Source organism: Malaya genurostris, chromosome 2 (assembly GCF_030247185.1).
Source record: "Malaya genurostris strain Urasoe2022 chromosome 2, Malgen_1.1, whole genome shotgun sequence".
NCBI lineage: Eukaryota > Metazoa > Arthropoda > Insecta > Diptera > Culicidae > Malaya > Malaya genurostris.
In genome coordinates, this window is record NC_080571.1 from 321,944,407 (window position 1) to 321,958,351 (window position 13,945).

Here is a 13,945-nt window from a genome sequence, read left to right on the forward strand (position 1 = left end):
GGTATGGCCGAAGTCAGATAAATTCACCTGAATAGCTGTATAGTTTACATTTGTTTCAAAATATTTGAAAATCAGTGAAGACATCTTTGAGAAATCATAGCACGAATAAATTTTTTAGGTGCCTTCTGAATCGACAAAAAGTTAATTTTTTTATCGGCTATCCAAATCTGCTAACCCGATAAACCTGATTAATTTATGTCGAATAGTCATTTTTATACCAATCACCCTGTATCCCCGAAACCGGATGTTGGATCTGGCTGAAGAGTAAAATGTTTTATAAAATCTTGAAACTTTTCATTTGAATCTTAGATGATTCTTAGAATTCATTTGAATCTTAGATCGGTTCAGCCATCTACGAGTAGAATGAGTTACACAATTTTGATTTCGTTTCATATATCATCCTGTAGTTCCGGAACCAGAGGTCGGAACCAAACATAATTCAGGAACTTTGTTTGGGAGCATACGACTTTTCGTATGAATCTGAATTTGTAGAAAAGAAATTTTCCGAGAAAATTGAGTGAAATTATTTGTCACACACGCATTTGCTGATCTCGACGAACTGATTCGAATGGTATATGGATGTTATGTTCTTCCAGCATTTATTGCTGTAAGTAGTTTAAAACAATATAATTAAAAAAATCTGCCATCATCTGGTTTATATATGTCATATTCGAACGATTATGTTGCCAAAAACGAGCCGTGCCAAAATCGGTCCGAGGCTAAATGTCATGGAAAAGGATGCTGTACACAGTCTTTTTGGTACTTAGAAACAATTATATGTAACAGTATAAAAAATCGTGTTTTCCGTTGCTCCCAAGCATTTCTTTGTCATACAGCGCTCAAAACTCCTACTGCTGGAATAGGGGGAAAAGTCGTTTACACAAAAATTTCGATATCTCCGTTAAAAATGGACGGATTTTAACAATCTATGGCTTGTTGGATAGGTATTATCGTGCGGAATCTAAGTCTGAAAACATTTTCTGTTTTCAAGGTCAATTGTGACAGATACTGTCAAAAAACTGAAAATTTTGACATAAAACTTCGTATAACTCGAAAAGTAATCATCCGATCCCAAAATCATTCAATAGCGTTTTGGGTGACGGGGAGACCTTTCATTTGCAACTAGTTTGATCAAAATCGGCCCAGCCATCTCTGAGATCTCGACCTCTTAGTTGACAACACACATACGGACACACACACACACACAGATATTTGCTCAGTTCGTCGAGCTGAATCGATTGGTATATGTCATTCGGCCCTCCGGGCCTCGGAAAATTTTTCGAAAGTTTGAGCGAATTCTATACCTATTTTTTATATATATAAAAAAAGGTAAAAAACAATATTTTTATTGTGAAGAATAATCTTTTCCGTTAAAAGTGATAACTAACTCTAAATAAGCACCGAAACTCCTCTTTAAAACGCAGTATATCTACTAAATTTGTTATTCTGTTAGCTTTTGGGTGGACCCCTCGCCATTCAACTTCATCTCATATCAATCCGTTTCTGAAGGGTTCAAAGCTGTCAAAAGTGGAACAACAAAAAGTATGTGTGAGACTGAGAAATAAGTCGCTTGCATTCCCAAAGAGGTCGAAAACTGTGAAAATTTAGGTTTTTACTACTGAAAATAAGCCCGAATTGGGCTAAAAACTGCAACCATGGAAAGCTCCGGTGATATTCTTACGATTAACAACTTTTTCGAAAACGACATGCTGGATGTAAGTAGGAAAATATTGAATTTAAATGCGACTGAAAATATAAATTTGCTTCGTGTCGGGTACCGTGGAAGCTAAAAATCGATCATTATAGGGCTGAGCACCATCCTACGCACTTCGTCGAAAGAAGTGTGCAGGAAGCAGCAGAAACAGCTGTTTATGTTTACTTTCTCGTGTTAGCATTTGTTTTGGCATCGACAATGCATTCGACGCAGAAACAAGTTAGATATTTTCAGCGCCATGAATTATTTATTCTTTTAAGTTTACGATAATAATACTGTGCTACCGTTTTACTAGTTTGATGTAAGTGACCTGAAATCGACCGTCCAAGTCAAACCCGCGCAGCAGCAACCCCGCCGCCAGCGCTGTCGCACTTCCGCGATCTTCCTCTCTTGAGTTGCAAAAACACGAAACATTTTAGCCAAACGAAAATCTAAATAACCGACACCTTAAGCGCAATCGATGAGTACCCCTACTGCTACCTACTACTGCCATTTTCTAAAAAAAAATCAATCACCACTAAATTCAGACACAATTTATTTCGTTCACTGAGAATCGTCTAACTTACAAATACTAGTCTGCTGACCGAAGTATTATTTTTTGTTTGTTGTTTTCTCAGTTACAAGATGTACTTTTAATTATTATGTTTCATTTTTATAAATCTGAAGTAGACATTCATCTTTTTCGTAAATCAGTTCCCTTCACCCAGGTTTTGTATACAGTCGCTTTTTCGATGTTCCTAGTTTCTCATTCACCACTAGACCACCATTTCGAAGAAAAATATTGGTTAACCATTGACACAATGTTTTTGCAGGGAAGCAGTGGTTTAGAGTTTCCCGATTTAGATTTCATTTACGCGGATGCGGACTCGCACGCCAACGAGATCGCGGAACTGTATAGTTACACCGAACAGGCCGAGTTCCAGCACAATGTGAAGGTAATCAATTACTTCCTTTCAGATCAGAGATCAGATCGGTTTGTGGTTGTCAATAGCTTCAACTGCATGATATTTGCTTTATGTCTGTTAACTTCCGTTACCTTAAACGCTCTACCTACAAAAATATATAGGCATTCGAAGACCAGATGGAATATTACAAGCTTCCACCTAGTTGGCAGAAACTGTCGGAGAAGGAACAACGGGAAATAATTCTCAAACTGCTTGACCAGCTGGATATGTCGAAAAAAAGTCTGCGTATGAAGGCTGCTCGCTGTATTCTCTACCTAGCACAGGGCTGTTGGGCGGAGGTCCAGTGCGACCAAGAACAGCAGGTGATTGCCCGGAAGAATGTAATGCTACTGTACGAGGCCGGCGTTTTTGGTGCGTTTGTAGAATTGTTGAATCTGGAGATAGAGTAAGAATTATTTCTATGGTTGATTCAAACGGATTGAATGTCGTATTGAGATCGTATTTTGTTACGTTTCAGTAACTCATCAACGGCTAGTATCGCTATTCGAAAAGTGGCCGTCTCTTTGGCGGATTCCGTTGACCTGCGAGTTATCTTATCCGTTCTGTACATTGTTACGGAGGTGATGCGCGCAGAAAAGGAAAGTGAATGCGACGATTATGCACAGCTAGTGTCTAACTTCATCAATGAGATTAGTAAGTCATCGACTAGGAGTTGGTTGATCCCGTTTAAACAAACCTTACTTTTCAGCATACCCCATTGGAGATGAATTACTTTCCGTTAAGCTGCTCGGTATGATAACCAAATTTTGTAGTGGCTTTGCTCCGCACTTTCCAATGAAGAAAGTGTTGCTGCTACTATGGAAAGTGTCTCTTGTTTCTTTAGGTGGGATGGAAACGCTGAAACAGCTAAAAGGTAACATTCGTCCTCGGACATGAGTAACCTAATTCAGCTCAATTCTATCATTAACAGATCAGTACCGGGAAGCGGCTGATCTTCCCCCGAACAAGGAAGACACTTTGGAAGTGTCGAAAGTTATGCGCGCCAGTTCGCCCCCGATCACGGCGCCATCGAACGAAGACAATCAGAACCCAAAGCGGAGCAAACCCTTCCGAAGAGTATGTACGAATACTAGTCAGTTGCAAGAGGTAGTAAAGCTTTCTTGAGTATTATTTTTTTATTCCTCTTTAAATCCCCACTTTTTCGATATTTCAAAAAAAATTCTCCAATTTTTCTTACAATTTTGCCCAATAAAAATCTGCTCACAATTTTTTTAAATATAAATCAGTTTTCCAAGTCAATCATTGCAAGTTGATTTCACAAATAAAAAAAACAAGCGTAACAGAAATAGTAAAGAAGACTACAGTCAGAAGAGAAGCGACTAAAACATCTTCCAACGAGACGATCAAATGCGATCGTACGAACGAACGAAAAACAACAGAGACAGCGAACAATAACGTGTCAGTCTTTTGCTTCTTTGAAACGAACGATGATCGGTTTATCAATTCGGCAATTCTGTTCGCAACTTGATTTATTATCTGTTTTATTCGTCTTATACTTATTTTTGTCTTTTCTCAATGACCACCCCCATTAAACACACTCAGGAGAGCTGTTTTGCTACCTTTTTACTTAGCAGTAAAGCCCAAATGAACGAAACCGGAATGTAAACTCATTTAACGTAGTTTGCTGTTATTATGTCGTGTAATCATCCTCATTATTTATCAATCGAAATCATCGCCATTTATTATGATAAGTAGTGTTTCTACAATACAATGTTCTAGTAGCTCTCAAGTAGTATGGTTAATTATTCACTGGTTGGTACAATCTATTAGCTAATTCGTTTTCTATATATTGTATCTATTGCAACCATTGTCTTAAACTTGCACTCATTTTCTATTCAAAGTACTGGTTCATCACTAGTGTATCATTTCTATTGCTATTATATACTGTTTTTTCGTTCGTTTTGTTATGATACTGGTTGAAGAAAATCATAGATTATAGCTTATTTTTTTTAGTTTAGCGTTTGCTGTTCACTGTTGGTGGATGTGTTGCATATATTGTACGACTGTCACATAAACTAAACCATCATAAATCATTTTCATGGAACAATTTAGCAATAGCAAAATATAGACCCCATGTATATCCGCATGAGATGAAATGGAAGGACGTTTAATGTGTGTGTGTGTATGAGAGAGAGGAACGAAAGAGTTCATTGAATATAGACATCATCAAACCTGACGTCTTGGACGTTTGTACTAAAGTCGCATCAACAACCTTCACTGCTTGCGTTCGATAGTTTACCTGTAGAAAATAACTATTCATATAGATTATTGTTCCTACATTGAATATATTCATTGTTATATGCGTTCATAAGGAATAACATTTGTTCTCTCGATATGTTACTGGGAAATGCGATTCCCTGCACTATTTACTAATATTCTTCCGATTCCATACGAACCACCGTTCCCGGTCTGACTCGCAGAGTCTTATCAAACAAAGCTCGCTTGATGAACAGGAGCAGATCGGGCTAGAAATGGAAGCGCCGTCCACGGAAGCCGAAGAAGAGTTGTCCGAATACTTCCGCCAGTATGAAGATCCCATCAATAGCAGTGCGGCACAGAACATGGAATTACCTCTCGAAAGCAATGGAGGTTAGTTTCGCCGACATCTTCTATCAAAAGACGCGGGTTTGTTGTCATTGTTCATTTGCAGACGAAAGTACTCCACCGGCGGATACCCAAGAACCGATGGAACAGCTCACCAACAAATTACCGTGGGCACCTAAAATTCGTCGAAAAGATATCGACATATTTTTGAACACCTCGAGGAGTAAATTCATTGGGTACATTCTGAAGGACGATCAACAAACTTTGGCCGGTCTTCCGCAACCGATTCAAGAAGGATTTTTCACGCTAAAGAAGGTAAACTAACTAACTAACTATCATACGCTAAGAACAATATCCTATCAAGCTTTATTTCTAGCACATGTACACCAGTCTAGCCGACGTGCAAATCAAAAAAGAGGAAGACATTACTCGTAATCCAATTTCCACTTCCGAAGGTGAAATCCCTCAGACACCCACGGAAACGCTTTACCAAGCAATACTCCCGAATCTTCCGCAGTACATGATCTCATTACTGAAGATATTACTAGCGGCAGCACCAACATCCAAGGCGAAAACCGAAAGTATCAACATTATGGCAGACGTACTACCAGAAGATATGCCGTAAGTACTCTCCAGTACAGAGTAATGACTAAATTTGAAAGATTGACCGTAACATTTCATTCATATAACCGCAGTATGGACAAATAGGATGTAGAAATATTGAGAACCACCCTCCGAAATACAAACATAGGACTGTAGAATAGAAGTTAATGGCCAATGAAGGTATGTGCGATCACAGGCGCTAGGCAGAAGCAGTGACATTTTAAACTGATTTTGAGTTTGATCGCATGCATTTTCTTCATATCTCTGATTAACACTAAATAAGCTGGACATATTAGAAAACGTATTGCGATTCGGAAGTTTGGGGAAAAGTTGCGATCCGTACTTCATTATTGAAGCAATGCATTGCGATATTTACGTCAATCAATGCTTGAAAAATATCTGTTGCCGCTGATTCATCAGCATGACAATCCAGTTAAAATAATTCAAAATTTTCCTGGCATTTGTCTTATTGAATCGATTTGATGTCTGGTAACGAGGTATCTTCGTAAAGATGTTCAAGCTGGTGATAAAGTGGAAGAGTTGAAGAAAGATTGGACAAGAACATTTAAAATCGTTACTAACCTTATGAAGAGCTTAGAGGAAAAGTTCGCACACTAGCGCATAACTGAAATTGCACAATACTTTAGAAGCATTAAAAACTTGTTTTTTTTTCTAGATGTTATTCCTCTAATAATTGAGTATCGAGTTAGCTATAAAAATAACAAAAGTATTAAAAAATAATCAATTCAGACAGGCACTTTGTTTAAACAAAATCACCTATTCCTTCACGCACAGTGACGCAGACTAATAGCAACATTCTTGTTATCTTTCTCATTACAGAATGACTGTCACACAGTCCACCAAGCTGGGTATCGACGTCAGCCGGCACAAGGAGATCACCGTCAAGGCGGTATCCGCCATTCTGTTGCTGTATTTGAAGCACTTCAAAATCAATCACATCTACCAGTTCGAGTTCATGTCGCAACATCTGGTATTTGCCAACTGCATCCCATTGGTACTGAAATTTTTTAACCAAAACATCATGAGCTACGTTGGTTCGAAGAATGTTATTCCGATTATGGATTTTCCGTCGTGCGTTATAGGCGAACAGCCGGAGCTAACGTCCGAGTCACTCATTATCGGTGACTCGGCCCCATACTCGTGGCGAAACGTGTTCTCTTGCATCAATCTCTTGCGCATCCTGAACAAATTGACCAAGTGGAAACACTCGCGTATTATGATGTTGGTCGTGTTCAAATCATCTCCAATATTAAAACGAACACTGAAAGTTCGACACGCTTTGATGCAACTGTACGTGCTAAAATTGTTGAAAATGCAAACGAAATATCTGGGACGACAGTGGCGAAAGTCGAACATGAAGACAATCAGCGCTATCTACGCTAAAGTTCGGCACCGACTCAACGATGATTGGGCCTTTGGTAATGACCTGGATGCTCGGCCATGGGATTTCCAGGCAGAAGAGTGCGCTTTACGGAACTGCGTCGATCGATTCAACAATCGACGTTATCTGCAAGTCAGCGCTCCCGATATTATCGAAAGAGAGTTTGAGGATCCCATCGAAGGAGACAACATGAACGGGGGTAGTGTTGCGAACGGTCGAAAACCGGAAGAAATCGAGCTAAGTGAAGAATTCAAACAAAACTATGAGCTGTGGTTACAGCAAGAGGTGTACAACAACAACATTGACTGGGACTTGCTTCTTTCAGGTCAAGATTTCACTTAAAAAGTAATCTGAGATTGTTCATATGTTATGAGCATATTTATGCAACAATCGAAACAGTGACGATAAATGCAAACCGACTAACAGTTGGCCGAACAGCGGAATAAATTATGTTACGTAGAAACAAAAATGTTATCGATTATATTCCGAAAACATGACTGGTGTTAGGTTCCGTAAAATGTTAGTTCGAAATATTTTCCCATGCAGATAATATTATGTCATTTAATTCACCAAGGCTTTAACTCATGATGTTTGTTAATTAGGGAATGCAGACATTCACAAGACCACCTGAAAATCAATAGAACCATTTTGAATACGTTCTCATCGATGGGGAATTTTCCGCTGTCGCCATGAACCAAATTAACTTCTTACACAAATCTCGCGAAAATTGTTTTTTATCGATGGGAATTTGACTTTACTGAGTCTCCGCAACCGATTCTTAGCGTACCGTATTTTTGGGAAGCTAGTGGTTCACTAATTATGCCTTCGTCAATTGATTCGTCGACGCAGTTGCTGATTTTGTTAGGATCATCGTTATAAGTTTTTTTTATCTTTCTCATATAGAACGGATATATCGAAGGATGGTACAAAAATAAGCATATAATCTTCTCAAAGATAGCTGAACCAATTTTTATAAACTTAGATTCGTAGGAACGCTAAGGATTTATGACTTCCGGTTCGGAAATTGGAAAATTGTCAGTATTAGGGGCATGTTTCAATGCATAACAAGGGAGAATTGAAATCATATCAACAAGCTAAATAATTCTTTCATTGAGTATTGTTAGTAGATTGTAGGGTGAAGAGTATTGTTAGTAGATTGCGGGTAAAGTAAAGTGATTGTTAAACGTAGGGAAGAACCTGAAACCCTGACCTCCATCCAAATTTCATCAACAATATTTCATTACTTATAAGAGAAAAATCCTGATGAACATAAGAAAAGGTCCCAAGTGCAAATGACAGATTCTCTTTGTTTACTTACTGTTTTAATTATTACGGCTTATTCCTGTATACTCCAACAATTTCTGAAATCGACCGTCGATGGGTTCAGTCGTTATTCTATGTAAAGGGTTAGAGAAAGAGAGGGATTACCGATAGGATCGTAATAATCGAAAGAGAAAGTAAACGAAGAGAAACTCTCATTTGCACTTAGGACCTTTTCTCATATTTCGGTACTAACATGTGATTAGGGCATATCGTGCGATATGCCCTTTTGAAAGTTACGAAAAATAATGCTCATTACTCAAGTTTTAAACATGAATTTCAAACATATTGCGCACAATTTCGTAGATTGGGCTTCTATCTACGAGATTATATCGATTATTGTGTAAATGAAGGTTGTAGAGCCGTCATTGCTTGGCATTATATTTTGTAACATTCGCAAGGGCCTATCGTGCGATATGCCCTAATCACATGTTGCTACCAATTTGTCTTCAACTAACCTCATTTTGCGACGACAATGTAAACTTTAAGTTTCAAGATTTTTTACATTAAATTGTAGGTTTTACCTTTTTTTATATATATAAAAAATAGGTATAGAATTCGCTTGAACTTTAGAAAAACTTTCCGAGGCCCGGAGGCCCAATCGATTCAGCTCGACGAACTGAGCAAATGTCCGTGTGTGTGTGTCTGTATGTGTGTTGTCAACAAAGAGGTCGAGATCTCAGAGATGACTGGACCGATTTTGATCAAACTAGTCGCAAATGAAAGGGCTCCCAGAACGCTATTGAATCGTTTCGAGATCGGATGTTTACTTTTTGAGTTATTCAAAGTTTTATGTCAAAATTTGACAATATCTGCCACAACTAACTTTGAAAACAGAATATGTTTTTAGACTTAGATTTCGCACGGTAATAGCTATCCAACAAACCATAGATTGTCAAAATCCGTCCATTTTTAACGGAGATATCGATATTTTTGTGTAAACGACTTTTCGCCTTATTCCAGTAGTAGGAGCTTTACGCGTTTGATGATAAAGCGCTGTTCCGGAGCCAAACGAAACACGATTTGTTATACTGTTACATACAATTGTTTCTATGTACCAAAAAGACTGGGTACAGCATCTTTTTTCATGGCATTTTGCCTCGGACCGATTTTAGCACGGTTCGTTTTTGGTAACATAATCGTTCGAGTATGACATGTAAACTAGATGATGGCAGCATTTTCAAGTTGAAAGTAATATCATAATTATTTTGATTTAAACTACTTATAGTGATAAATGCTGGAAGATCAGGAATATCAGGTTTGCAGATTTGGATAGTCGAATACCAAATAAATTTATTTCTGTTTAAGCGGTATTCAGTTTTCGATTCGGAAGGTACCCAAAAATTAAATTCGCACTACAATTTCTCAAGGATGCCTTCACACTCCTCAGGTAAATTTAACTGATTTCGGCTACACCGATTTTAGAATTCCGGTTCCAGTAAATTATATCCGATTCTGGAATTACAGGATGATGAGTTTTTAAAATTCATACAGATATAGAAAAAATAAATTGTTTGGTGTTTTAATTTATGACCAATCGTTTTGGGTTATGCTAGTTCCTGAATACTGGCTCTGGAAGTACCATAAATAATGACGAAAAACTCTAAAGTGGAACTTACTTCGGCATCTCATGGAATGTTCAATCGATTGTCACATGTTAAAATTGAAATTCGATACGATTTGTAGTTTCGAAATTACAGAGTAATGAGTGATTAAAATCTCAATTTGCCGTTTAAAACGACGATAATTAAAATAATGTCATGAGAACTAAAACTACGAAAAATATCCATGCAAAAAACACATGCGGATTGATAAAAAAAAAAGTTATCATCTCACTGCTAGGTGGATTAATCACGTTTTTTTCTTCATTTTTGCAGTGAACAATGAAATAGAGTATCAGAAAATATGATTTCATAGATTTACAATTCGATTGTTTCCAAAAATGTTTCATAAATAAAGATCTTAGAATGAACAACCGGGTCACAGAGCAGTAAGCAGCCTTGAAGTGTGTATCGGTATTGTATAAAACCGATACGCTGAAGAATAATGTAAATAACATTCCGAAATACGTATCTGTATTTTAACGTTTGATACACTTTCGTGAAAATAGTGACTGTGAAAATAGTGACTTTGTGAGAGTGTAATGACGTGACATAGTGGAATTAAACGGTACAACAACAGTACTATTAGTGATCTTTCATACTTTTGCTCGAAGAAAATACTGAATTGCAATTATTACGACACTTGCTTTATTGTCAGAGCAAAATAGACCCAAATAACTTTCCATCCGTCGAACTTTGAAATGGGTCGCAGTTTTATTTTAACTAAAAGATCAAATAATTCGCAGGATGGCCCATATTCTTAAAATAGAGGAAGGAAATAAATTGCAATCGTAAAAATGTTAGCAACTTCACGGGTAGCCAGTTCGACGTATATTGATAATACGAGTCACAAAATTAACAACAAATAATCATTTTATTAAAACGCTGAACTGTTTTGCCTTCCTCATATAGTAAAAATTGGCCAAGTGTCGTATGCCATTTTACTCAGTTCGTCGAGCTGAACAATGTCTGTGTGTGTTTCTCGAAAATGACGTAAGCGATGTTGACCAACTTAGATTCAAATGAAAGGTTTCGTGGTTCTACACGGAATTCCTGAATTTTACCTGGATCCGACTTTCGGTTTCGGAATGATAGGGTAAAGTGTGTTAAAAATTGTGTACCGTCACTTAAAGAGTCGGAACGTGACAAGTAAAAAGTTTTCTAGTTCTCGAAAGTTTTCCAATCGGTAGCCATTATCAGTAGGCAGCCAAACAAATCGAGGTTCCCGGTTTTCGAATAACGACGGCAGATAATACTCAAACTTATATTCTCAAAAAAGTATATCACTTACTTTTCTCAGATATGGCAGTCCGATATTCCTAATCTTAGGTTCAAATGAAAGATTTTATGCTTCTACCGAAAATTGAGCATATTTTTCGGATGTAATTAAAATCGTCTTTTAGAGTACGATGTCAGAATTGTATAAAATCTTCAATATTGTAATAAAAACTATTAGAGTCTGTAGTTCATGTTAGTTGATGGCCATACGAAGAAAAGCATTGGTATTACATTCCTGTAGTGGAATTTGACCTTCTGTTTCAAAAGACTTCGCAGCCGATTCAGAGTGTACAGAACCATTGCATGGCTGGTGCTACGATTCTACTGACACTACGAATCCTTCCAGGTCGGGGCTTGAACATAGTTAGCGCTCAATCTCCGAGTCAAGCAGACGTTTTATCGGTTTCGCTAGTATTCGGAAGTCGTGCACAGACTTTTTCACGTTTTTTTCTTTTTTCACGGAAGGTAAGGCTCGTGAGCAATACCGCGCAGCCGGTTATCGTATTTCTCATCATGAGACGTCGCGAAAATACTTTTCGTATCGATTTCGCGCATCTTCCACGGAAGCCATCCTACACTCAGAAAAATAGTATGGTAACTGTTACTATATAGAGGGCCAACTTGACCATGAGCGTATAGTGGTTTTCAGCCGACCATGAAATCAGATGATTTCAACAATAGTCAAGTTCATGTTTACTATGAATGGTATCGGCTCTAGAATAGTAATATTGAACAGTGTATTGTATGAATAACTAATACGATTGAGATGGTTAGCCTAGCCATGACCGAATATTTTTTTTACAATGTAGTTTTTGCTATAACCAGAGTCATGGTATTTTTGACATTTCACTTCTAGTTCTTTTGAAACTAAAAGCAGTGGTTGATTCAACAATGCTGAAGATCAGCAAAACATGAGCTAATGTTGAAAAGTTTTATGAATTTAAATTCTAATATAAGAACAACAAAATAATTTCATTAAACTCTATTTTATTTTCGCATCAAATCAAATGATAATATACCTGGTGAAATATTGCTTAGCATTGCTTGATAGCATCAGTTGATCCAAGGCTCTGTCCGGTGGAGTTTTTTCTGAAGCAGGAATTGGCAGCAGGAAAGAAATTATTAGCCAAGTCCAGATGCAAACCTCGATACCCACCTGCGATTTTCCGTCGGATTCGAGCGAATTTAATCCGGGAATCAAATGATAATCTTCCTTTTCATCAATCGCTTGATGTTGTTTCTACAGCGACCGATAATGAATAATAAACCGTATACGAGATGTTGATTTCACTGGAAAACATAACCGTTGCCGGAAAATTTTTTGAAAAATTGAATTTCAACGACGGAAACTAGTAAGGCTACAAGCTTTACCTACCAAAGTACACAGTCACAATATAGAATATTTTGTTCAAATCCAATACTGATGTGTTACCCATGTACGAAATTTTCTGCTAAATTGTAACTTTATGTGACAATAACAGTACACCCGTTCATTGACAATTTGTATAGTCAGCACAAATGTAATACATAGTAGGTTGAAAAACACTATACGATAATGTGCTTACTACATAAATTCTGTTGATATGGACTACATGAATAGTGTTTTCAAACTTCATAATCGTCTTTTAAACCATGTATCTATTTATGGTAACATTATTATATTGTGAACATATTTACTAGTAGCAATAACTATTTCGCTTCTCATATATATCAAGGCTCGAGAGCAATTTCACCTTACTAGAAATTGTGATTTTAACTATTTGTTCTTATATTTGAGATGACTACCATTGTCAGGATGACCATGCCAGAAAAGTCATAAATACAAATAGTTTAGTAAAGTCGTAGTCTTTGTTGTCTAGTAATTTATACAATACAAATGGTGAATAGTCATATATCATGATTGTTGACATTTTTTAAGCGTATAGTTGAAATGACAATGAAAAACAGGTTACGGTTACTATGGTTCTTTTCTTAGTGTATGAGGAACTACATGATTTCGTCAGTTCAGTGCTTGAATTGCAAAAGCAACATGTCGTTCGGATCCAACCAAGTAGAAGCCAAAGTTGCGTCTTTGTTAAGGTCGATGATATGGCATTAGCTCAAAAAATCGTGCAAGACCACGACAACGTACACGAAACAGAGATCGAGGGCAAAACGTACAAAATTCGCATCACGATGGAGGACGGTGCAGTGGAGGTAAAACTCTTCGACCTTTCCGAAGATGTGACGAACGACAAAATAATCGAATTCTTACAAACATTCGGTGATGTCCTATCTATACACGAACTGATGTGGGACGAAAAATACGCTTTTGACGGTATACCAACTAGTGTGCGTGTCGCAAAAATGTTGGTGAAGGAAAATATTCCATCCTATGTCACAATAGACGGAGAGATAACAGCTGTGGCGTACTATGGTCAGCAGCAAACATGCCGACACTGCAACGAGTCCGCGCACAGCGGCATCTCATGTATTCAGAACAAAAAGTTACTGGTCCAAAAGTTCAATGCGGATCAAC

The 13,945-nt window shown here is 37.5% G+C and overlaps 1 protein-coding gene across 3 annotated transcripts; it reads left to right on the plus strand.

Annotated features, from left to right (window-relative positions):
• Positions 1-1,527: 1,527 nt before the first annotated feature.
• Positions 1,528-7,691, plus strand: LOC131431300 (striatin-interacting protein 1 homolog). Of its 3 annotated transcripts, none has more exons than XM_058596919.1 (10): positions 1,528-1,715; positions 2,527-2,649; positions 2,781-3,064; positions 3,137-3,312; positions 3,368-3,532; positions 3,590-3,765; positions 5,100-5,268; positions 5,330-5,538; positions 5,600-5,844; positions 6,667-7,691. In XM_058596919.1, the coding sequence occupies exons 1-10, from the start codon at positions 1,656-1,658 to the stop codon at positions 7,568-7,570; spliced, it is 2,511 nt and encodes an 836-aa protein (XP_058452902.1). In that variant the 5' UTR covers positions 1,528-1,655; the 3' UTR covers positions 7,571-7,691. The 3 variants fall into 3 exon arrangements, with proteins under 3 accessions (XP_058452902.1, XP_058452900.1, XP_058452901.1); XM_058596917.1 differs by having other exon boundaries at positions 1,576-1,715; positions 2,010-2,649; XM_058596918.1 differs by having other exon boundaries at positions 1,576-1,715; positions 2,010-2,649; positions 3,590-3,735.
• The last annotated feature ends 6,254 nt before the right edge of the window (positions 7,692-13,945 follow it).